Here is a 26,062-nt window from a genome sequence, read left to right as displayed (position 1 = left end):
CTTCCTAGAGATCTGAGTCGGCTCCCCAAAGATCTCCAAATCCCTACGGAAAAGCCTTTCGCACACAACTCTAAATAAAAGCCTTTTCCCGGGGATTCGACTCAAGAAAGCTGGCCTAGGTGTTTTTGTTTGTGGATGTTGGAAGCAGCGTGGAGACCACTTCCCCAGGTTCCGGGTAAATTCGGCGTCTCACTCCCTGTGTCAGTTCCAGGAGGGACAATCTGCCTCGCAGCTGGACCCGCCCAGGCTCTCGGGAGCACCTGAGTCGCCAGCGGCGAGGTGGGGTGTGGCGGGCCAAAAGCCTTCGCTCCCCTCAGCCCCCACCCCCTGGCCGCGGCCGCCAGGGCAGGCGGGAGGGAGGATGATTGACGGAACCGCTCAGTGGCTAGGGGATTGCGGAGGGAGGGACGAGGGGAGGGAACGGCTGAGCTTTCTCCTTAAACTGGTTGGGTTGGGCCTCGGGAACAGGCTCCCCCAAGCCTATTGGCCTCCCTGAATGGGTTGTTATGGTAACAAATGACCGAACAGTCCCTTATGAATCAGCCAATGAGAGGGGCCGTCTTTTTCACCGCACCTCTGAACAGTAGGTGTTGCGAAAGCCCGGGTAGGGCCGGGAGAAGAAGGCGGTGCCAGGACGCCCTGCGGAAGGGCCGAAGGCGGGGCTTGTGACGTTGCTGGATGAACCAATCACCCCTGGTTTTCTCAACGGCCCCGCCCTTTTACCGCACATTTCCCCTCCCCTTGCTCATTTCGCACGACGCAGCGGTTGGGAACACAGACATTTTCGGAGCTGGAGCCGCCACTGCCGCCGCCATTTTGTGTCTGTGGAGAAAGAAGCTTCTGTGGCGGCTGGAAGTGGACGGAGATCACCCTTGAGACGGCGGCGTTTCATACCCGAGGTTCCCCCTGTGTCGTCCCCTAACCCCCCTCCGCGGTCAGCATGTGGTGAAGCCGGAGCCGCGAGAGACCCGGGGAGAGGAAGAGGAGTCGGAAGGGAGGCGGGGTATCGAGAGCGGCTTCAGCTTCAGCTGCGGCGGACCTCGGAGGGGGGCCGCGGCGCAATGTCAGAGCAGACGCCGGCCGAGGCCGGTACTGCGGGGGCCCGGGAGGACGCCTGTCGGGATTATCAATCATCACTCGAAGACCTGACCTTCAATAGCAAACCGCACATCAATATGCTGACCATTCTAGCCGAGGAGAACCTGCCCTTCGCCAAGGAGATCGTCTCTCTCATCGAGGCCCAAACCGCCAAGGTTTTTATACACCCCGCAGCCTCCTATTCTTCTAATACTCCCTGATTTTAGTGTCAGCCTCATCCCAGGTCTCGCTTCCATCCAAAGGGGGACAGTGTTCCTCCTCTCCAACCCTCCACCTCCAACTCAGGCTCGGTCTCTGGCCCAGGCTTCGAGCGTGGGCCTCTCTTGGGGGGGAGGGAGTGGGGAGGATAAAGGGTGGAGTCCCACTTCCGCTTACCAACTCCCTATTTAGGCCACCGCATTGTATATCCCGACACACACGTTTTGAATAGAGCCCTTCGGGGAGGGGGGTACTTAAAAGGCAGTTTGTGGTGTGGGGAAGTAAGAGTTAAAACCATTTTAACCCCCGGGAAGGTGGGGAGTGGTGGTTCTCCCATTCCCCGCCCCCACCCCCACCCCCTTACCCTTTTGGGTAATTGTGCTCTGTGGGTTGGAAGGAGGTGAAGGGGGACCTGGGAGCGAGCTGTTGGTGGGTGGGAGTAGGGAATTGGCCCCGAGTGGAGCAGCCGCCTGTTAGGAGCCCAACATGGCGCCTGAAAAGCACATGATGCGAAAGGGAAGAGAGGAGAATCCATTCCCTGCCAGCCAGGCAGCTGCTCACACCCGTCAGCCCCGTTTTGGGGTGGGGGCGGCCAGATCGAACTTTTATTCTCCTATCGGAGGGTCTAATTTGCCCCAAAATACGGGAAATTGGGGGTTCGGGCGGGGTTCGGGTGGGGGGAGGAGATCTTATCCAACCTGTAGGTGGAGAACTGGCCCAGTGGGTAACAAGTACTTGCAGTTTTTTTTTGAAAAGTTCAGTCCCTCCTCCTCTTCCTTTTCTCTTTTTTTCCTCCCTTCCCTGATAGTGAAGACGTGCTTTTCTTCACCCCTTGACAGAAGTGGTCCTCTGCCACCCTATATTTCCCTGTAGTCCTCCTCTTCTGTGGATTCATGTGGGAGCGATGTCATTTAAGTTACTGTTAAACTTAGTTATCATAATGAGTTTTAATAGCTTCCCAGTATTACGTTTTAAGTTATTTTTCAAGCTTGTACTATGGTTCAGTTTTTTCTAGTTGTTAGTGATTGAAATTAACAGGATGAGCCTCCTTTTAGCAGAGTGAACCCCTTTTAAAAGGCCACTTTAACAACAACCACCAATATATTGTTTAGAGGCGGTTTCTGTCTAGTGTACAACTGAGTGGTCTGACTCTTAATAAATGGTTTTGAAATGTGTGACTGGTATTATAAAATTTGTGAATAAAACATATAAAATATGTATTTGTCTTTTTTATTTACCTTTGTAAGGTGTAGAATCTGTTTCCAAGACTTATTTTTATCTACGTGGTTGTGTGTTTTAAACAAAAGTCTTTAAGTGACTTGGGTTCATTCTTTAGGTTCCATCCACTCTTTTGGGTAAATCTGTTCACAAGATACACGGTTTCAGGTGGTCCTTTCATACCTTAATTTAAAGAGGACAAAAAAGTAAAGATGTTTTGTTTTGTTTTTAAGGGCCCAACAAGTTTGTCATGCTCAGTCTGACAGCTAAAATACAAGTCTTCATTCACCTTTTCCTGTGAATGTCTGTGAAACAGCTATTGTTCTTTTTTTAAAGTATGAGACTTAAAAAGGAAGCATTCCTCATACTCAACATCCTTTTTATTGATATCACAAACATGTTGGACGTGAAAACTTAGTTTTTGCCTTGTTGAAGGCTTACCTTGACATTGAATGCCTTTTTTAAAAAACAAAACACTTGTGTTCCTTTCTTTCTTTCTTTTTTTTTTTTTAAATAACATTGATTTTTAAAATCTAATTACCTAGTAGTTTGGGGATTACTAATATTCCACAGAGTCTAATACTTAGCAGTTCAGGTTGTCACTCAACAGTTTCCTTGCTGGTTTTTAATGGATCCAGAAGACCTTCGAGAAGTGAAAACTAAATGCTGACGATAGTGACCACATTAAAATTTGTATTTGTGTATGGCGACACAGAGTGGTGAAAATAGATGGACTATTTGCTGATAAAAGCTGAAATTTTTTTGGCACACGTTTCCTGGTTATTTTTGGAAAGCCAGGTTGAGGAAAGAAAAGATGTAAAAGTCACTGGGGAAATAATCAGGGTTGGGGTTGAGGGTGAGGGGAGGGATTTTCTGTCATTTGGTAGCAAACTGGCTTGGTTTTGTGTTTCTGGAGGTGAATGTTTGTGTCCTTATTCTCTAGCGTCTCGGCATTACTAAAGGATTCACACCTAATTTGACTCTTCCCATGAGGCAGTAGTAGTGAAAAAAATATTACATACAGGATTCACTTGTACAATAAAAAAATTAGCCTACTGAACAGATTTTGGTTTTAAAGAGAGCCTGTCTTCATAAGTACAACAATGACTAAAATGGTATAAAACATGACATGGTAAGATAAAGACACAGCAATAAAGCATTGGACATGTTGGTACTTACTAGTATACCCACATGCAGTGGCCTTGTGAACCCTTTTATTAGGACCCTAAAAGAAATTTTTCATACAAAGTTATTCAAAGGTTTCCTTGGCCAACTTTGGTTGTAAAGGTGTTATCAGAAGCAAGAGCACTTCCACACACTTGTATGGGCAATTGGTTTTGTGAAATATGATGGCGTTGTGTACTGCAGAACTGTGAGCCTACCCTAGCTACAGATAGCTATGGGTAAGTGTTGTTCAGGGTTAAGATTCCGATACACATGGGATGGGTAAATGGGGATAATTTTTTTTTTTATTTTGTCTTTAAATCATGGGTGCTCCTGTGGAGTCGGAGTTAACACTTTTTATGGTGTGTCTTAATGCTCCTCAAGTCTGTGAACCTGCTGATGCTTTCTGGAAACTTGCTGTACATTCTAAAAGCCAGTGGTGGGTTAGGCATTGCAGTTGAACTGGGGGCAACATTTCTTTGCTTTGGAAAGGGCCACCTGTATCAGGATCACCACACTGGCTTTGCACAAATTTAGAAACACTGGTTTGTGCATGTCAGAGGAAAAATATTTCGACGGAGAGTCCATGCTGTGAAGAAAATCTTCAGGACAAATCCTGGTTTCCAGAGTCAAGTTCAACCTGATTTACATGACTCAGCAGCTGCTCCATCCAGTTTTTCTTGTATCAGTAACAACTTGCACCTTCCTGCATGTCCTTGTGCAAGTTTCAGAGTGTTTTTTGCCATTAACTTCATATGTGAAGTGTACTTAATTTCTTTGTTCATTGGATTATAGAAAAGTAATCCTAATGATTTTACAGGTAACAAAAGCGTCATAGAGTCTAACATATAAAATATGCCTATGAAAATTAGGGTTTCTGCCAGAAGTCTGGAAACTTTACTTCGTTGAGTCTAGGCACACTATTCTAAGTTAATGGGAGTCACAAAGCTTACACTTGGGTTACAGAAAATACCCTTTCCCCTTTTTGCTCACTTAAAACACGGGTCTTTTTACCGTATGAACCTGAAATTACATCGAGTGTTAAATGAATGTGCTAAAGATTACGGTTTGTCTTTCTGGTATTTCTGAGCTAATTTTATATGCTCAACTAAAGATCATTTTAAGAGATGACACCTTGATTGAACATTTAAGTTTCATAAAGGTTAATATTAATTCGAAAGTATTTAGCGTCAACAAGAATAGAAATCTGTATTGTATGTTTGAAAACTCACTTTTAAAAGTAATTCTTTGGTGACAATTCATTATACTAAACTTCTCAGTTTCTTTTTATCACTTCAGGCTCCTTCCTCAGAGAAGCTTCCTGTTATGTACCTTATGGATTCTATCGTGAAAAACGTTGGAAGAGAGTATCTCACTGCCTTTACTAAAAATCTAGTTGCAACATTTATTTGTGTGTTTGAAAAGGTATATATGCATTTAGAAACATTTGAATTTTTAAAAAATGTGTTCCTGATTAAATAAATACTTGTGTTTGTGTTGGGTTTTCTTGGGTGGTGAAATGTTTTATTCTCTTGGATATTTATCAAGTACCATGCTAAAGTTAGTGTTTTATGTTAGATCTTTAAAGCAGATTCTAGGGCTTTTCCATTATCCATTCAAGAATAGATGGGGTTTGCTTTTAGAATTTGTTTTGTTTTTAATTGAGTTCATTTGATTGAAGGTCTGTTCCATCACTAGAATATGGGCAAAAATATCTGAAGCTATCAAGAATACTTCAAATTTCATTGTTGCAGTTTTTGGTGTTAGGATGTTGACTATTCCTATCTGGAAAAGCATAATCTTCCTGTGTGTCCCAGCCTGTGATTGGTGCCTGAAACTTTTGTGATCCCCCCCCCCTCCCCCGCCCCCGGAAATGTTTCCTGTTACTTTGTTCAAGTGTGTTTTCTGTGAATGTAATAGGTATGTGTGAATGGTGGACCAGTTAATTGCTTTAAGTTATTTTGGAAATACTTTTAATCCCCTCTTAGTGTTTAGAAGAGAGGCTTGTTAGTTTCTATACCCAGAGATTGCAACTTCTTCCTTCCATAACATTGTATCTGGTAGTTTGTTTAATACAGTATTAGGCTGAGGAAGACAAGGGATTTGCTGGAGTAATCCATTCTCTTCCTGTCAGACTTGATCTTTCACACTTAGCAAAAGGACCTTTAAAATAAGTAGTTTTAAATCTTGTTACCTAACATAAAAAAATGGTAGTTCTTATCTTTTATTAGCTGAACCTGTTGTGTTTGGAGAAATCTTACAGTTGTCAGACTTGGAGAATTGGAATTATTTTGAAAGAAATATCAGATTTTACTTGTTTGTTAGAACAGATTTTACTTGTTTGTTACTTGTTTGTTTTACTCAAGTGGTTGCTACTTGAGTAATTTTTTTCTTCTCAGTTCTTAGAAAAAAATACTGCTAGTAAGTATATGCAGAAGAAATTTGGAAAGCTGGGTTTCAAATTGTATTAAGGGGCTTGTTGATGAATAGTGTATTGTAGACCTTGGCTAAATACTGCTTACCTGAAGCTGTAGTCTAAGAAGCCAACTTTGCATTACAGGAGTTGGGGAGCTAAACCAGCTTCTTGGTTTCAGTTTCATTATGTTCAAATTTAGTTGGGTGTTTGGTAGAATATTACTGAATCTAACAGGGCTTTGACCCTGCCGTTGATGAAAATGACTATAATAAATATAATTCTCTAAAGACTTGAATATAGGCCAGGCTTTATTATCCTAAAGTTAAAATTCTAATTCAGTTTTCCCAAGTACTAGGTGTCTCTGCTAACTAGTTTCTGAATATCATTGTTATTGTTATTCCTGTCATAGTTAGGTAACACTGAAGCTCAAGAGTGGGTAAGATACCTGTGAATTTCAATTTTTATGGTGCCTTCCATACCACAAATAACTTGTTCATAGGTGCCAACCATATTGTATTGCAGAAGATTGGTTGGGGAGACAGATTTGTCTTACAGGTTCAACTAATTTCTAGTTGTTTTACACTTTTGTCCAGAGTAAGAGTAACATAAGGAATACTATATCAAGCCCTAAAATTTGGAAACATTTTGTACTGTTAAAAATAGAATTGCTTAGTTGTTTGCTTTCATAAAGGCCAGGGGACAATGACTTTAATTTTTCTGATTTTTTTTGAAGGAGAAGTTTCTTATTTAACTTTACATTTTCAAACCAAATATACCTTTAATAAGTTATTACTGTTGTACATATTTATGAATGAGTAGTATGTTTGCTGTATTGAGAACAGAGATTTATTATATAGCTTTAATTCTTAATAATTAAAACATTCTATAGTAACTTAACAAGCCATAGAATTGTTCTGTTGTTCTAGGTGGATGAAAATACTAGAAAAAGTTTATTTAAATTACGTTCCACATGGGATGAAATATTCCCTTTGAAGAAACTTTATGCCCTGGATGTCAGAGTCAATTCGTTAGATCCTGCTTGGCCTATTAAACCTCTGCCCCCCAATGTGAATACATCTAGCATCCATGTGAATCCTAAATTTTTAAATAAATCGGTAAGTTTTAATATGAATGGTATATAATACTTTATCAGATTTCGATTTACCTAAAATTTCTTGTTTGAAATCTCAAGAATACCCCGTGCTAAATTAGTTTCGTTACAAAAAAACTTTTTTTTCACTCAGGTTCACAGTGCATTTAAAGTACATTCTTCTTGTTGTGGTGTTACATAATATCCTTATTTCGGTTTTTAAATTTTTGGAAGATTTTTTGTGTGCTTTAAACATGACAAGCCATTTATGATTATGGATAATATTTATTAAGAGGTCAGCTGATAATTTTTAGTTCCTCCTTAGCTTCCTTTTTAGCCGTGAAATATATATTTTTAACACATTATTTTCTCTTATAGCCCGAAGAGCCTTCAACACCTGGCACAGTGGTCAGTTCCCCTAGCATCTCCACTCCTCCAATTGTTCCTGATATACAGAAGAATCTTACTCAAGAACAACTAATAAGGCAGCAGTTACTGGCAAAACAAAAACAGTTGTTAGAACTTCAGCAGAAAAAGCTGGAGCTTGAGCTAGAGCAAGCTAAGGCACAACTGGTAAGTAGAGGAGATTTGGCATTTTAAATATTTTAAACCTGTCTTCAGATAGAGAAGTAATTATTTTGTATTTGACTTGTATTAGCATGTTATTTTTATTAGTGAGTGTATTCTTTTTCCACATTTATTTTGTAAATTATGGTACCTTTATTACACCAAATTTTTATTTCCTTATTGTAAAACTCACTTGAGTATAAACTATACACTAGTTTCTTTCAAGTACTTTTTTCTGTTAAATTGCTATCTTTTAAGATAACACCTTAGTTTAATTAACATTATATCAAGTGGACTTAAGACCTGTCCCAAGATGGTTAGGTGTGTTGTTGTGAAGGTGTGCGTAGTCTTTAATGTTTTATGAGCTTAGGTTTCAGGAGTAGAAATCCAGTTCCTAAAGCCTATGAAAGAAAAGCCATCACAAAATTAAGGAGGCCAGGAAGATTACCTACTTCCATGCATGAATGACCTTTTACTAAGTTATTTTACTTAGCACTTGAATTTGAGAGTGAGGAAGTGCAGGAAGGCAAGATTTTATCAAGTTCATTATCAGTGACATTAGGAGGAACTAAATTTTATGACCTAAAATTTAGCTGGAATGACTCTGATTCTTGTGCACCTAGGGTGCAGTGATTTATTTGGTAATTTCTTAGTAGCAGTCTGGCTCAGAATCCTGCATAATTAGGAAGAGGGAGGATGTTTTTTTCATTCTCTTAAAGATTACATTACAAAAACCCCAAAGTAAAGGACTAGTAAGAAATAACAAGCCCCATAAGTACATGAACTTTCTCTCTTCATTTTAATCTCCACTTAAACACTAGAAGTATACAATGTAACTGTAGTATTGAATGGATTTATTGAAAAAACATTACATTCTTTATTTTTTGTTTTCCTGACAGATAATCTGCATGTTTTATGTATTAACATAAACGTTTATTTTGTATTTCAGGCAGTTTCTCTTAGCGTTCAGCAGGAGACATCCAACTTAGGTCCTGGATCTGCACCATCCAAATTACATGTTCCACAAATTCCCCCTTTGGCTGTTAAACCTCCCCATCAAGTTCCTGTGCAACCAGAGAAAAGCCGTCCAGGTCCATCCTTACAAATTCAGGATTTGAAAGGAACTAATCGGGATCCCCGTCTTAATAGGATGAGTCAACATTCTTCGCATGGAAAAGATCAGAGTCACAGGAAAGAATTCCTAATGAACACATTGAACCAATCTGATATTAAGACAAGTAAAACTGTACCCTCTGAAAAACTAAATTCATCCAAGCAAGAGAAAAGCAAATCAGGTGAAAAAATAACCAAGAAAGAACTTGACCAATTAGATTCTAAATCTAAATCTAAATCTAAATCACCATCACCTTTGAAAAACAAATTATCCCACACAAAAGACTTGAAAAATCAAGAATCTGAAAGTGCAAGGGTGTCGGATATGAGCAAGAGAGATCCTAGGTTAAAAAAACATCTTCAGGATAAGACTGATAGCAAAGATGATGATGTAAAAGACAAGAGAAAAACTGCAGAAAAAAAGGACAAAGATGAGCACATGAAATCATCTGAACACCGACTCGTTGGAAGTCGAAATAAAATCATCAATGGCATCGTACAAAAGCAGGATACAATAACGGAAGAATCAGAAAAACAAGGGACAAAACCAGGGAGATCAAGTACTAGAAAGCGGTCAAGATCGCGATCACCCAAGTCTCGATCACCAATTATACATTCTCCAAAGAGAAGAGATAGGCGGTCACCCAAACGAAGGCAGAGGAGTATGTCTCCAAGTTCCACACCCAAAGCTGGAAAGATTCGCCAATCAGGAGTTAAGCAATCACATATGGAAGAGTTTACGCTACCTTCCAGGGAAGAGCGAAATGCTAAAAGGAGTAATAAACAAGATATTCGAGATCCAAGGCGAATAAAAAAGACTGAAGAGGAACGACCACAAGAAGCTGCGAATCAGCATTCTACAAAATCCGGCACTGAACCAAAGGAGAATATAGAAAATTGGCAAAGTTCCAAGTCTACCAAAAGATGGAAATCTGGTTGGGAAGAAAATAAAAGGTAGGATGTTAATGTTTTTAATTAAGTAAAATAACGTATGTTTTAAAGACAGTCTTAATTTTAAAATTGGGTAATATTTATTGGATGCTGTAATTAGTGCTTTATTTTTCCTTTTATTTTTCAGTAACTGGGTGAAATACCATTAGTATTCCTATTTTACAGATAAGGAAACAAGTTTAGAAAGGTTAACTAGTCTACCTAAAGCTGCACGTCTAGGACATGCAAGAAGTAGAATTCATGTCTGATTTTCCTGACTTCAGACCTTGGGCTCTTAATCATTTAGTTAACTTTTGTAGTTACATGTATTCATTTTAACCAGATCTTTTGGAATATGGTCCTGAGTAATTGAAAAAATTTTCATGAAGTAACATGTTTTTGTGGTTTCAGCTTACAACAGGGTGATGAACATAGTAAATCTCCTCATCTAAGGCATAGGGAGAGCTGGTCAAGCACTAAAGGAATCTTGTCACCTCGAACCCCAAAGCAGCAGCATCGATTAAGTGTAGATGCCAATCTTCAGATTCCTAAAGAGTTAACTCTTGCAAGCAAAAGAGAATTACTTCAAAAGGTAGTTACTATGACCACATGTAGTCATTATTCTCTTTTGTCTAAGTTTTTTTGTAAGTGCTTTTTATACTTAAAATATTTGATTTCCTTTTATCACCCCTACACAGACGAGTGAACGTTTAGCATCTGGTGAAATTACACAGGATGAGTTCCTTGTTGTTGTGCATCAAATTCGACAGCTATTTCAGTATCAAGAAGGTAAACATAGATGCAATGTACGGGATAGTCCTACAGAAGAAAATAAAGGTGGATTAAAAAAGAAACCTCTCTTATCTGATGCTGAATTAACCTACTATGAACATAAAGCAAAACTGAAAAGGACACAGGTTCAGCATTCATTTCCAAGACTTGATCTCTTAGATCCTGATATTTTTGACTACCCTTTGACCGATGCCTTGTTGTCTGGAATAGAATGTGAGCCATCCAAAAGTAAACATGCAAGTAGGAATAGTGGAGCACAGTTTGACAGAAAAGAACAATTTAGTGAAAGAGCAAGACGTCTTTCTCCTATATCTGGGAGTCGTACTTATGCTGAGAATCTTTCACCCCATGAGGGCCGGAGAAGACATGACGAGCAAGTCTCTGCTAAAGGTAGAAAAAGTTAAATCAGATTATGCCTATTGAATCAGCAGTGAAGGGAAAATGAACAAGCTAAGTGGGGATGGATTTCTGTGACTGTTCAGACTACCTTTTGTTTATTTTGTTTCATTTTTTCCCCTCAAAGGGAAGGGAAGGGAGCTAATACTTAAGGCCACCCTATGTGTTAGGTACTTGACTTAGGTTCTTTATATATATGTCTGATTTAATCCTCACAATAACCCAATTAAATATATTTTATCCCATTTTACAGATAGGAAGCAAGACCAGAGAGGTTAAATAACTTGCTCTCAAAGTCAAATAATTAGTTGACAAAATGGGGATTTTTTTTTTTTTTTTTTTAAACCCAGGTGTGTCTGACTGTAGAGGGCATCCTCTTTCTTGCTGCTTGATATGCTGTCTTTTCCTTCCCCTCTAATAAAGTGAGATAGTTTTGGATATTTTTGGCTAAACATTTACATGAGAATAAAAAGATTTAAGATAATTTAATAAAAATTCAGATTCAGGGAAAATAACATCTTTTTCTTTTTAAAAGGTGTACGAGAAGAGCAGAGGTCACCATTCAATGATCGTTTTCCACTTAAGCGACCTAGATACGAAGATTCAGATAAACCATTTGTAGATAGCCCAGCATCAAGATTTGCCGGCCTCGATACAAATCAGCGACTTACAGCTTTAGCTGAAGACAGACCATTATTTGATGGACCTAGTAGGCCATCAGTAACAAGAGATGGCCCAACCAAGATGATTTTTGAAGGACCTAATAAATTAAGCCCTAGAATTGATGGACCTCCTACACCAGGTTCTCTTCGGTTTGATGGGTCACCAGGACAAATGGGGGGAGGTGGCCCTTTGAGATTTGAAGGACCACAAGGTCAGCTAGGAGGTGGGTGTCCTTTGAGATTTGAAGGTCCTCCAGGACCAGTAGGGACGCCTCTGCGGTTTGAGGGGCCAATTGGTCAGGCAGGAGGAGGAGGTTTTCGGTTTGAAGGTTCACCTGGTCTGAGGTTTGAGGGATCTGCAGGTGGTTTGCGATTTGAGGGACCAGGGGGCCAGCCTGTGGGTGGTCTCAGGTTTGAGGGACATCGGGGTCAACCTGTGGGTGGTCTACGGTTTGAGGGACCTCATGGTCAGCCTGTGGGTGGACTTAGATTTGATAATCCCCGAGGTCAGCCTGTAGGTGGACTTAGATTTGAAGGGGGTCATGGTCCATCAGGGGCTGCAATTAGGTTTGATGGACCTCATGGTCAGCCAGCAGGTGGGATCAGATTTGAGGGCCCTTTGCTACAGCAGGGAGTTGGAATGAGGTTTGAGGGTCCCCATGGTCAGTCAGTGGCTGGTTTGAGGTTTGAAGGACAACATAATCAACTTGGTGGGAACCTTAGGTTTGAGGGTCCACATGGTCAGCCAGGGGTTGGGATCAGGTTTGAAGGACCGTTAGTCCAACAAGGAGGTGGAATGAGGTTTGAGGGTCCTTCTGTACCAGGAGGTGGCCTGAGAATTGAAGGGCCTCTAGGTCAAGGTGGTCCAAGATTTGAAGGTTGTCATGCTTTAAGGTTTGATGGGCAGCCAGGTCAGCCATCACTCTTGCCAAGATTTGATGGATTACATGGGCAGCCAGGTCCTAGATTTGAAAGAACTGGTCAGCCAGGCCCACAGAGATTTGATGGACCACCTGGACAGCAGGTTCAACCAAGATTTGATGGTGTACCTCAAAGATTTGATGGCCCACAACACCAGCAAGCATCAAGGTTTGATATTCCTCTTGGTCTTCAAAGCACACGATTTGACAATCATCCTTCACAAAGGCTTGAATCAGTATCTTTCAATCAGTCTGGTCCATATAATGATCCACCTGGCAATGCTTTTAATGCCCCATCCCAAGGACTACAGTTCCAAAGACATGAACAAATGTTTGATTCACCTCAAGGACCAAATTTTAATGGACCACATGGTCCTGGAAACCAGAGTTTCTCGAATCCCCTTAACAGAGCTTCTGGACACTATTTTGATGAAAAGAATCTCCAGAGTTCCCAATTTGGAAACTTTGGCAATTTACCTGCTCCAATAACAGTAGGAAATATTCAGGCGTCTCAACAGGTAAGTCTGTTGTAGTTACTCTAAAATGATGTTCTTTGCAGATGTGGACCATTTTAATGTTTCTAGGGTTTGAAGATTTTTAGGAGATAATTTATTCTGTAGATTGACAGTTTGTAAGGTACTCCAAAAGTCCACATGCTAGGCAAGTGGGATGAGAGTCTTGAGCCTTAAATTTGCAATTTAAATCCAAAATTGATTTTAGGTCTCCCAGGATCTGTAGAAATCTCTCTCTCTCTCTGTCTCTCTCTCTCTCTGTCTCTCTGTCTCTGTCTCTCTCTCTCTCTCTCTCACACACACACACACACACACACACACACACACACACACAGTGTTTGTTTTTTAATGGACTTTATTGTTTTAGAATAGTTTTAGGTTCACAGCAAAGTTGAGCTGTGAAATACAGAGATTTCCCATATTACCCCTTACACATGCATAGCCTCCCCATTATGTTTTTTCTTTTTTGGTTTCAAAGGTAGTAAAGTATTACACAATTGTGAGTTTGTTTCATAGACTCGTGCTACATTGTAGAACTGTGGAGCCCCTTAAAGTTATAGGGAGCTGGATTTTTAGACTTTTAAGAACTTCCTTAACCTGAGTTAAATAAAATCAAACTGCCCATGCTTTTACAGCCTTTCTTTTTCTTTTCTTCCTACTTTTCACCACCTTTCCAGTGATTCCAGTTGAATACAGTTGTGTGATATTAATGTAAACACAGGAAACTTGTGACATGTCTCCCAAATACATTCAGTGCATCACCTCAACTTGTACAATCATCTGTTGGTATTCTTTTGCTTTTGTTCTGCATATATTTTAAAATGCGTATTGAAGTAATTATAAAGCAGTGTGCTTACATTATGTGATTAATGACTACTTTGCTTGCCTGCTGAAATTCTCCTGGGCTAAATTCCCTTTTTTTCTAGGCACTGACATTTCCTTACTAGGACAGATTCATTTTATAGTAGTAATGTCTCATGGAAGAAAATGTAAAACAAAAAGATTTTAAAATGTGTTATAAGCATTATTGATAGCAAGCAGTCTGTACAGTAGTTGTTTGTCTTTTACAGTCTACTTTGCAACCCAAAGTATGATGTTCAAGCAGGATGATCAAAAAAGAGTTAAGAGATTGCTGATTAAAGCAGGCTTTTCATATCTGTGGGAAGGAGTCTGGTCAGCAGTTCTGGCCTCAGCTTTGCTGACAGCTAGCCATTATGATTGTGTACAGGTCATATCTCTAGATATCAGTTCTATTTGTAAAATAAGGGAAAGCATCAGCAAGGTAAAGTGATTTGTGTAAGGTCACACAGACTGTTGGCTATCTTATGTTTGCATGGTATCTTAAACTTCTCATATATCTTATAACCCATGAAACAGGTAAGGGAGTATTGTTTCATTTTTGTAGAAAGTCTAGAAATGAAGTGATCCAGTTAAGTTACACTTGTACATTTTTATTGTAGAAACCAGACCTTACGATATCTGTCGGTATTTTTATATGATCAGAATGTTAAAGTTTTAGTTAAAATACAGAAAGGATGTTCTTTTTTAAAACCAAGGCTTCTCTTAAAGGTTCTTACTGGTGTTGCTCAGCCAGTAGCATTTGGCCAAGGACAACAATTTTTACCAGTTCATCCACAAAATCCTGGAGCATTTGTTCAGAATCCTTCAGGTATGTACTTTCTGAACTTAGCGTTTTTTCAAAAAACAAATACTGTTTTGTTGAGTAGCTATTTTTGTCAGTTTTAGGAAATGACAATTTTGAGAGGGGATATGCAGTTTAGAGAAATTTAATCTGGCTAGAAATTTGTGTTCCCTTTTTGAGTTTGTTTCCACTGTTTATGTGTATTCACTTGGATCCTGTTTATAGCTAGACATGGTCAGCCAGGGTTTTGTAGACCATAAAAAAGAAAGAAACCTGTGGAGGGTGGAGTAAAGGGTGATGTTTGTGTTGAGGTAAAATGAAATAAATGACAAACCTCAGAAATCTCAGTTATTTGATATTTTGAGTTTTTGTTTTGTGTATATGTGATGATCCAGCAAACACGAAGTGAATACTAGGGACTTTGCTTTATAAAGTTGATTCATTCATATGTCTTTATGGGCACTCAAATAATAATTGTACACAACATGTTAAAAAAGTAGAAATAGGGTGCCTGGCTGGTTTAGTTGGTAGAGCATGTGACCCTTGATCTTGGGGTTGTGAGTTCAAGCCCTGGGTTGGGTGTAGAGCCTTCTTAAAAAAAACAAAAAAGTAGAAAAACCTGAGTCCCTAGCCAGGTCCCCTGAGAAGCTCTTTTGTTACTGTGAGATGAGGCATAACAGTATTGTTATGGATACAGTAACTGTATTGGATATGAGAGCTTTAAAAGCGATTTTTAGTTTTGGGGTGCCTGGGTGTCTTAGTTAAGCATCTGACTCTTGATTTTGGCTCAGGTCATGAGTTTGAGCACTCCCATCAGGCTCCATGCTGCAGAGCCTGCTTGGGATTCTCTACCTCTCCATCTCCCTCTGCCCCTCTCCTGCTTGTTCTCTCGCTCTTTCTTTCTCTCTCTCTCTCCTCTCAAAATAAATGGAAAAAAAAAAAAAAGTGAATTTTAAATTTAATTTGAAAACAATGGGAAGTATATAAATTATGGTATTTTATAAAATAACTGCAAAGCTTTAGTGTATTGAGAACTAGCCCAACCAAATTGTAGTGGTACTTGCTTTATTTTTTTAATCATTAAAATAGGCACTTTCAGAAACATGCTGTAGCGTGGCACTATTTAGTTTACAAATTTAGGGAGTTTTCCAAAACTTGTGAAGTAACTAGGGAAAGCCTAGTCAGTCAAGTTCTAGTTTATGATTTAGTTCTTAAATTGTGTCATCACAAGTATTTCATGTAATTAATTTGAAAAACACTTGTGTTTTTAGTTCCTAGATTGACAGGATAAATTAATATTTTTTAAATGTTTTTTTGTTGTCACCGTATTGAAAAGGGAAGAAAGAACTGGGATCTAAAGTCAGAAGACCAGTGTTAGAAGCTATACTTTACTACTTTATAGGTAGGCAGGGTATAAGCAAATATCCTCTCCGGGATTCAGTTGCTTCCTCTTGAAAGACTAATAAAGTCAGTATTTGCTTGGGAAGTTTGTTTTTTAAGAGTCAAATAAGGTAGTATATGCAAAAGTGCTTCATAACATGTGCTGTATTAACGTATTCTTTTTAGAACTCAGTTTTTTTTTTTGTTGAGTAGAGGATTTGTTATGTTGGGGTGAGTAGCACGAGATAGTGTGCAAAAACTGCAAATTTTCTTTTTGTTTTTACAACCTTGGGGTGCATGTGTATACACACAGGGCATAGCAATGTCACAGAGGAAATCACATCTTTTTCCTGTAGGTTGGAGGAATTGAGTGAGATGTTAAGTATGCCTTACTTCAGGTTCTGCTCACTCCTACTAAAGAGGTGTGAAAAGCATCCAGTGTTCTATATTCAGCTTCTCTTAAGGTTTCTTCTTGAAAATGAAAGTAAAAACACCTCCTAGTAGTAAATATTTAAACATATTGATCATTTGCTGTATGCTAGGTATTGTTCTAGGATGACTCTTCTTTACCTATAAAACTGAGGCACAGGTATGCAACTTGGTTATGTCACACAACTAGAAAATGGGATTTCCAGTTAGAATCCCAGGAGTCTGTTTCCATAGTTCATGCCCTTGATCACTCAACTCAGCTGCTCACAGACTTGTGAATAGCTGGTTACAACTCTGAAACATAAATAGCTAATCCCAGTGAAATGTAAATGTTAAACTAGGGTGTGAAATGGTGTTGTAATTGACTGTTGAGGTTAATTGATTCATTCATGTATTCAGACATTTCAACAAATATTAATTAGCCCACAGTGTACAACGGACTGTGCTAAGGGTACAGTATGCAGTGGTTAAGAGCAGGGATTATGTATATTGTGGATGCAAACTGAATTTCCTGTCATGAAGAGAAATTTTTAGTAGTTCAGAACTTTTTTCTAGAGGTATAGTTAGATGCATAATAGATAATAGTGACATACAAATACATTAAAATACTGTGTTTACAGTTGATTTAAAGAATAGTAATTGGGGCGCCTGGGTGGCTTAGTTGGTTAAGCGTCCGACTTTTGATTCTGGCTCAGGTCATGATACCCTGTCGTGGGTTTATCCCTGCTCAATAAAGTATTTATAAAGTACTTATAAAGTTTCATAAGGTATCAGTGTTTTCAGTGTTAACTTTTAATATTTGTCTTAGAATATATTTTTAAGAGATGAGGACTTGCTGACCTAAATGAAAAGTTCACTTTAGGAGCTTCTGTGATAATTACACTCATCCTGAAGAAGATTTTTTCAAATTTATTTTTATTTTTTTATTTTCTTTAATGTTTATTTTTGAGAGAGAGAGAAAGAGAGCGTGCACACGCGCCGCATGAGCGAGCATGAGTGGGGGAGGGGCCGGGAGAAAGAGAGACACAGAATCTGAAGCAGGCTCCAGGCTCTGAGCTGTCAGCACAGAGCCTTACATGGGACTCAAACTCACTGACCGGACCTGAGCTGAAGTCAGACGCTTAACTGACTGAGCCACCCATGCATTCCCCAAATTTATTATTGATAGGGCATCTTGAAGAAAACTTTGAAAAATGCATAGTATGATTTATATCTTTGAGTTCTACTTTCATTTTAAGAGTGCTATTTTTTTAAAGGAGCCCTTCCAAAGGCATATCCTGATAATCATCTCAGTCAGGTGGATGTAAATGAATTATTTTCAAAACTGCTAAAAACAGGAATTCTCAAATTGTCCCAGCCTGATTCAGCTACAACACGTGAGTATGGTTTTTCTATACTGCATGTACACAAAACTTTATTAAGTTTTAAAGGTGTATGTATGATTTGCTATAATGTTATAAGTTATGATAAAAGTCATTAAAATTTTGCATTTTTATTTTTTTTCTGGAAATGAAATATAATTGGCTTATAATGAAATACTTTAAAAATTTTCTAAGATGGTACTAGTAACTTTATAGTGGACATTGTTTCATTTAACGTTCGTGCAAATGCCATGTACAGACTTTTTACTAGTTATTTTATATTGATTTAGTTTTTAAAAATAATTTGAATATTGATGAAATAAAATTTCATGAAAATTGACTTTTAAGAAATCAGACTTAATTTCAGTTATCAAAACAAAGAATTGTATTTGTTTCCTTGGTCAGTAAATACAGTGAATAGACAAGATGGGGTTCTCTGTATGTTTATGACACTTTAGTATTCCTCTATAATGAATGCTTAGAGAACGGTATTGAGAAGTTTGTTTTTTTTCAATTGAAGAAGTAAATGAAGTTGCTGCTCAGCCTGCCCCTGAAGAGGAGGAAGATCAAAATGAAGATCAAGATGTTCCAGATCTTACCAATTTTACAATTGAAGAACTGAAACAGTATGTAATCTAATTTTCTTTCTAATTTTCCAAGATAAATGGGACAATGACTTTAATTAAACAGTGGATGTTATTATTAGTGCTATTCATTTTATCGCTCTTTCAAGTGTTTATAAAATTTAGGAAGCATGTTTTCTTTTTCTTTAATGTAGTGAAATATACATAACATAAACTTCAAGAAGCCTTTATGTTTTTAAATTTCGTTTTAAAATATGTCTGCTGCACAAGTATTTAGGCCAAGAGACCATCCCCAAATTTCAATTTTTTAATATCTGTATTTGGTATAGGAAATATAAGGAGTTACAATAATAGGTATTAATCATCATGTATTCCTTTTATCTCCATTTCTCTTAATCATTTTTTCTGTATTTGATATTCTTGTGCTTTTGAAGATAGGAAAATGAGATTTTTATAGTCTAGTATTTAAGAACTTAAAAAAAAAACTATTTTCATTTCATAAGTAATGCATATTCATTGTAGGAAGTTAGAAAATTCCTACATGCTCTGTAGACCATGTGACTCTTGATCTCAGGGTTGTGAGTTTAAGCCCCATGTTGGGCATGGAGCCTACTTTAAAAAAAAAATTAAGGAAAAAAAAAAGAAAATTAGAAAATTCAGTTAAATCAAGAAAATAAATTTAACCTACAATTCCAACTTTACTGATAACCACTCTTTTAACATTTGGTGCATATTTTTTCCTAATATTTTATTTGTGTGTATTACTCCTATAAAAAAAGTTAAAGGTGCTTTATGGACTTATTATATCCTTATGAATACTTCATAAAAATATAGACACCTAATGGATTACACCTTTTAAAACTCAATTTTTTTTAACTGTAATTCATGGAATTAAAGCTTTATAATGAAAGTCTTCTAATAAAGGCTTATAATAAAAGATAGTATCCCTTTTTCCTGGCTTTACTCTTTACCCAGAAGCATTAAAAATAATTGTTTTTAAGTTTATTTATTTATTTTGAAAGAGAGAGAGGGAGTGTGAGTGGGGAGTGGCAGAGAGAGAATCCCAAGCAAGCTCTACCCTGTCAGCACAGAGCTGGATGCCGGTCTCGCTCTCAGCGAACCCTGAGATGACCTGAGCCAATATCAAGAGTCAGATGCTTAACTGAACCATCCAATACCCCCACCCAGACGCTTTTTTTAAACCATTTTTAACTGTTAGTTATGGTTCCTTGCATTTCTCTATTTCTTAAAAGATACATATTTTTCTTGATTTCTTGATTTATCACATTTAGACAATCTTTTGATTTCCTGAAAATGAAGATTTAGCCAGCTCTTTTACTGTCCTACCAACTCTTCCCCATATAGTTATAAAACCATTTTTATTAAATCATTATTTAGTATTAACAGTTCATAACTGCCCTATTTATTCAGTTAGTTGGTCTGTATACCTGTTTCTTTCCAAATAGGAAGCTCAGAATTGTAAGAACTGATGGTGACCTTAGTTTACCATGAGTCTAATTTTTCTTTTTAGTTATGTATACTATTATTATTTCTTTTGTACTACTTTCACCATTCTTTAGATGAGGGTGGGGTAGTTGAGTCATTCAGAACTCCAAAGATCTGAAGAGGTGAAATCCATTTGTTCTGCCATACCCATCTGCCATGTCCACCTTGATGTTGACACTAATCTAAGAGCAGGCCAGCTATTGGCTTATTAGTTAGCAGATGATCATTCCATTTTTAGCTAGAAAGGAAATAACTGGGCCAGGCCTATCAATAAGAGGATAGACTCCATGTTCTAAAATTCACCAAAGTTAATTTAAAGAGGGTCAGTGACATGATATTAGAGAACAATATTGATCTTAGGTATTGTTTCAGCCAGCTTTTGGCCATTTTTCCACATTATCAGAACTAAAGATGATTTCTTTGTTTTTCAAAATAGACGTTATGATAGCGTTATAAATCGACTGTACACTGGTATTCAGTGTTACTCTTGTGGAATGAGGTTTACAACATCACAGACAGATGTATATGCAGACCACTTGGACTGGCATTATCGGCAAAACAGAACTGAAAAAGATGTTAGCAGAAAAGTCACTCATAGACGTTGGTACTACAGTTTAACAGTAAGTAATCAGTATACCTCTAAACCATCTTTTAACCCTTAAATCTTATCATTCTAAAAAGTGTTATAGTTTAAATAATTGCTGGGAGCTATCTCATCAATTTTCTAAATAGAATTTGATCCCTAGAATATAAAACGTTTTTAAAATAAATTTGAAGAGTATGTATTTGCTTTTTGTTGAGATAAGAGTAAGACGTAAGTTTCTACTAGCTGTAAAATTCCAATTTCCTATGACATTATTTTTTTTGTCAAAAATTTTATGTGAAATTTATCTTGTTTAAATTAGTAGTTGTAACTCTAGAGGTAATGGAAAATGAACATTAAGAACTTAACTGTTCAGTAGTTGCTTTGTATTGTCTCTAAGTTGTGGGGTTCACAGAGAAAGTATAATTTTAAATAATATTAAAGCATATTATAGGTAAATGTACCCTTATCTTTCAATGCTATTATATTGAAGATAAGCAGTAAAAGTTTAGAAACAAATGAAAATATTCCTTTTAAATCAACTCCTTCTAAGGACTGGATAGAATTTGAGGAAATAGCTGATTTGGAAGAACGTGCAAAGAGCCAGTTTTTTGAAAAGGTGCATGAAGAAGTTGTGCTCAAAACTCAGGAGGCTGCAAAAGAAAAGGAGTTCCAAAGTGTACCTGCTGGACCAGCTGGAGCAGTTGAGGTAAGAAAAGAATATTAAATTTTCTACCTCTGGTCATCCCTGAGTTCCTTATCAGTGACCAACAACAGCAAAATAAATGTTAACTATTTTTGCATGGAAGAATGCAAAATCCTTAGAACTTATTTTGTATTTATATATTGAACTTCCAGATAATACTTAAGTTTTCTTCCACTTAATAAAATGTTTATATGTTTTTACCTAAGTTGATTGAATGTGTTCTGTAAATTTCATTTTTATGATTCTATTTTAGAGTTGTGAAATCTGTCAAGAACAATTTGAACAATACTGGGATGAAGAAGAGGAGGAATGGCATTTAAAAAATGCTATTAGAGTAGATGGAAAGGTAATTTTCAATTCTTTGTAAGTGTTAAGATTAGATTTTTTTTGTAGGGGCTAGCTCACCAGTTAGAAAGAAAAATTTTTGTTTTTTGATTCTTATAAAAAAGTTATAGAGTGTTTGAGTTGGAAGTTATTTTAGCAGTCAATTGGTTCTATACTCATTTTATATAAGTTGCAGAATTAGTTAACGATAAACCCAGAGTAGATCTGAATCTAGTCAATCTTCTTTTTACCTAAACCACATCATTTTAATTCTGAATTTATAATTCATCATAAAAAAACTGTTACTATCTTAAAAGTATACCATGTTATCTACTTAAATGTATAAAGCAAGATTACAGAGAAACTGGATGAAATTTTTGTTTTATCCACATATGTGACCAAGTGATTTTTGCCACCTTTCTAAGGTAGCTGTTTTTTAGTGTAAATTAAAAAAGACAATCCTATCAGAATAGTCTGTTGGAAATGAACACACATGTGAATACCTACTTACTGTTTTTCTTTTTGCTTCAGATTTATCATCCATCATGTTACGAGGATTATCAAAATGTAAGTTCTTTTTGATTACTGTTTTTTCTCATGTACATTAATAAATTCTATTTTCAGTTATTTTTTTTTTTTGCATCAGAGCAATATTATTTAACTTTATTGAGCTGTTTTGTGTTTTGATGTAGCATTTAGGTTGTTCACTAAATATTGGTGCTAGATTGATAGGATCTGATTTAGATTTTGAAATTTCTGTATTCCTTGCATTCTATTCACTTGAGTCTTGATGTTTTTTACTAAAACAGTAGGCCCAGAGAAATGTGAGGGAAACTGAAGAGGATGATCATAATGTGAACAGATTTCTAGAGTTATGGGTAGTGTTTACGGCCCTTTTTTTTTTTTTTTTAAACTTAGCATATTATAGCATAGGAATAATTTTAAAGTGATCACATGTGAAATCTGAAAGACCTGTCTTGACTTCAGAAGTTCAAATTTTCATATTTGAGAGTAACCATTTCTTAAAACCAAACAATAAACACTAACTGGTTCAAGAGGGAGTTTGAGGGGCACCTGTGTGGCTCAGTCAGTTAAGCGTTAGACTCCTGATTTTGGCTCAGGTAATCTTGTAGTTCATAGGTTTGAGCCCCACTTCAGGCTCTGTGCTGCCAGTGTGGAGTCTGCTTGGGAAATTCTCTCTTCTTCTCTCTGCCCCTCCCCTGCTTATTCTCTCTCAAAACAAATAAACTTAAAAAAAACTAAAAAAATAAATAAAAATTAAAAAGGCAGTTTGGAAGATACATTTAGGTAATCAAAAGAGAGTAGACATTCTAGGACATTTGATGGTTTGTGAGGTCAGAGTGTTTGAAATTACGATAGTCACAATTCCATAGTATATGTAGGGGTTACTATCTCTGTGGGGTTAAATATAGAAGTATATCTAATCAACTTCCTTTGGCCTGACAGTGGTTACTGCTTTTCTTAGCTCAGATCACTGCTGAGGATGTATTAAATGCTCAGTATATTTATTTGCCTGCTTTTATAATGTATGGGGAAGCAGGTATTATTTATTTGTTATGTGTATGTTTCTTTGTCCACACAAAGGTCTTATAAATAAAACTAATGTGGTACTTTTGAACTTGAATTAGAACTCACAGGGCTTTTCATTTTGTAGACATCTTCATTTGATTGTACACCATCTCCCAGCAAGACACCAGTTGAAAACCCTTTGAACATTATGTTGAACATTGTCAAAAATGAATTGCAGGAACCCTGTGAAAGTCCCAAAGTTAAGGAAGAACGAATTGATACCCCACCAGCTTGTACAGAGGAAAGCATAGCAACACCCACTGAAATTAAAACAGAAAGTGATACAGTCGAGTCAGTTTAAATAAAATGAGAAAGGTATGTTTTTCTTTTTAAAAAAAAGCTGCTGTTGGATCTAGAAGGTGAAGAATTTTTTATGTATATATAGACATATATCTATATAAATTGTCTAGCTGAGGCAGGGCCTTCAGCTATCATTTGGTTAATAAATACATTTTAGTATTTGCATTTCCTACTGCCTGCACAGTTTCAGGTGCTTGTTGTGTGAAAGTTCTGTAGATGTGTGCAAATTTAACAAAATGAAATTGTATGTGTAAAAATGTACGATTTTCACTTGTGAAACTGTAAATTATAAATAAAAAATATTTTTGCTATCCATGGAGTGTAATATTTATGCACACCATCAAATAAAGACAGTGTTTCTGTACTTTTTATTGGGTGAAAATGGAATTAAACAGCAACCTCAACATAAAAGATTTTTTTTTCTAGTAGCTTCACATGATTAAAGAAGCAAATTCTGGTTAGTTTTATCCTTCAAATGAGGGTTGTGAGAGAGCACTGCAGGACTTTTCTCAAATAGAAAAGCCAGACTTGAAAAATTTTTTAAACCGAAATAGGACTTTGCATATATATCTCTCCAGCTATAGAGAACCATCCAGATGTCCATTTTTGAAAAGTATCTAATGAAGCAACTTTTATTGAACTTGGACACTGATACCATCAAGCGATTAACAGATATATTTAAGTACTAAAGGTGATTTTTTTTTTTTTAAGTGACATTTTTCAAATTTGTCAAACAATTTAATGCAGATGAACATATTTCTATTTTAAGTTACAGGGGAATCTGTAAGAATGTTCATTTGAAACATGGTTAACCTTTTTCCTTTGTTGGTTTTGACTGAATTAGATGGATACCATGAGATGTTAATATTCATACATGTAATAAATAGAATGATGAAGAAACTTCAAGTTTGTATCTTTTTTATTTCTTCAATGGCTTTAGAATGGCTTCTTTTTCTTACGTCTTTGTTCATCACTCTGTTCTTTAAAACCTGAGCATGGCACCTGCTATATATAAGGCAGGATCTCTGAGATGCAAGATTAATCTTTCCTGTCATCTATTGGAGATGGGCATATAAAACAGTGAAAGTCAGTTTGTTGAGCACTTGCTATGTGGTAGGCATTGGCAAACTTTTTACATATATTTTCTGTGGTATTTACAGATACTACTACATAGTAGAGTGTGTTCCCCAGTGTACAGATTGAGTCACTAAAAACAGTTGAAGAATGTAGACCTGGCTTTGCTTCATTTTACTGCGATTACTACTTCATTTCTGCAATTAAAAAAATAAGTAGGTACACTAAACTACCTAGAGGTTGGTTAAGGAAGACTTAAAGGTGGTGGTATTTGAGTTTTGGAGGATAACTAGGAGTCCACATATCTATGGAGAATGAACAGCAAACAAAATCTTGAAAACACGTGCTTTCAAATGTTTTTTATGTGGTTAAAACCAAACAACTTTGAAAATTCTTAAGTCTTCTTTGTCATGCTTAGTTCTATTACACTGGGGTGCATGGGAGCCACTAGAAATTGTAAACAGACCCTATCTGCATGGTTTTCTTTTTTTTTAAGATTCAAATGAATACAAGAGATTGTCAAATGCTATTATAGAGAGGTTCAGTCAGAAAACTTAGGTGTCCAGTGGATTTGAGAGGTAACATATTTGTGATAGCTTAACTTAGGAATATACATGAACACTGTCATGGAAGAAAGGCTGTGGTCTGCATCCAAAAACATAGGCAAAATTTTCTGTTGTACCTTCCTTTGGGGAGACCATAACTTTTATGAAAGGCTTAAAGGTATGACAATCAAAAGAAAGGTGACATTCAAACCTACCATTGTACCAAAAGTATCCATACCAGGGAAGAAGGTCAAGGACAGGTCCCTGGGGAGCAAACATTTAGACTCCTAGGTGGGAAGGTGAGAAAGAAGCCCTATTGAAAAAATAAAACCAGTAATGGTAAAATGGTAAAACAAAACAAAAGTTTAAAGACTGGGTAGTAAACAAGTCAAGAAAATATGGAATGACTGAGAAACAACTGACTGAAGAACAGCTAGGTATGGGTGCCAACACCAGTAGCAATGGGTTGTGTGAGGTAACACAATAGTAAGAGCTACTCTTATGAAATTTAACTAGAGATTTAATTGTAGTTAGAATGAGGCAAAAAAGAGATGTTAACATGTATATTAAAAGGAGTTCATTGGAGAGACATGTTGAAGACAGATGATTGACCAATCTCAGAGTTGGAAAGAGATTATCAACAGCACAAAAGAAATTAGCTTTGGAGTGGCAGATGGACAATACTTGATGAGATGATTACAGGTATTTACAGTTGGAATTGAAAATTTAGTTCCTAGTTTTTGACACAGGAGGCTGGATGTTGGATAGTGACTTAGGTGTGTGGCCCTGAAATTTCACTGCATTAGAATCAGTGAATATTAAGAACAGATTGTTTGGAGGGTCTCATTTAGTAGATTCTCATTCATTCAGGTGCCTCTACCATTTAAGAAGCTCCATAGTTATACCTGAAAATAATGTCAATTAAATCTTAATTAAAAGAAACACCATAGTTGATTTTTAAT

General features: G+C 37.1%; 1 protein-coding gene across 4 annotated transcripts; it reads left to right on the top strand.

Moving 5' to 3' along the window:
• Positions 1–898: 898 nt before the first annotated feature.
• On the top strand, positions 899–24,381 carry PCF11 (PCF11 cleavage and polyadenylation factor subunit). 4 transcript variants are annotated; one of them, XM_047877188.1, is made up of 16 exons: positions 899–1,253; positions 4,978–5,103; positions 7,021–7,209; positions 7,563–7,757; positions 8,701–9,818; positions 10,206–10,386; positions 10,493–10,583; positions 11,518–13,082; positions 14,646–14,745; positions 17,784–17,903; positions 18,412–18,514; positions 20,415–20,598; positions 21,115–21,270; positions 21,521–21,613; positions 22,123–22,158; positions 23,267–24,381. In XM_047877188.1, the coding sequence occupies exons 1-16, from the start codon at positions 1,062–1,064 to the stop codon at positions 23,480–23,482; spliced, it is 4,665 nt and encodes a 1,554-aa protein (XP_047733144.1). In that variant the 5' UTR covers positions 899–1,061; the 3' UTR covers positions 23,483–24,381. The 4 variants fall into 4 exon arrangements, with proteins under 4 accessions (XP_047733144.1, XP_047733143.1, XP_047733142.1 ...); XM_047877187.1 differs by having other exon boundaries at positions 18,409–18,514; XM_047877186.1 differs by having other exon boundaries at positions 10,493–10,976.
• Positions 24,382–26,062: the final 1,681 nt, after the last annotated feature.

The sequence above is a fragment of the Prionailurus viverrinus genome, chromosome D1 (assembly GCF_022837055.1).
Source record: "Prionailurus viverrinus isolate Anna chromosome D1, UM_Priviv_1.0, whole genome shotgun sequence".
NCBI lineage: Eukaryota > Metazoa > Chordata > Mammalia > Carnivora > Felidae > Prionailurus > Prionailurus viverrinus.
This window is presented reverse-complemented; position numbering and strand designations above follow the sequence as displayed.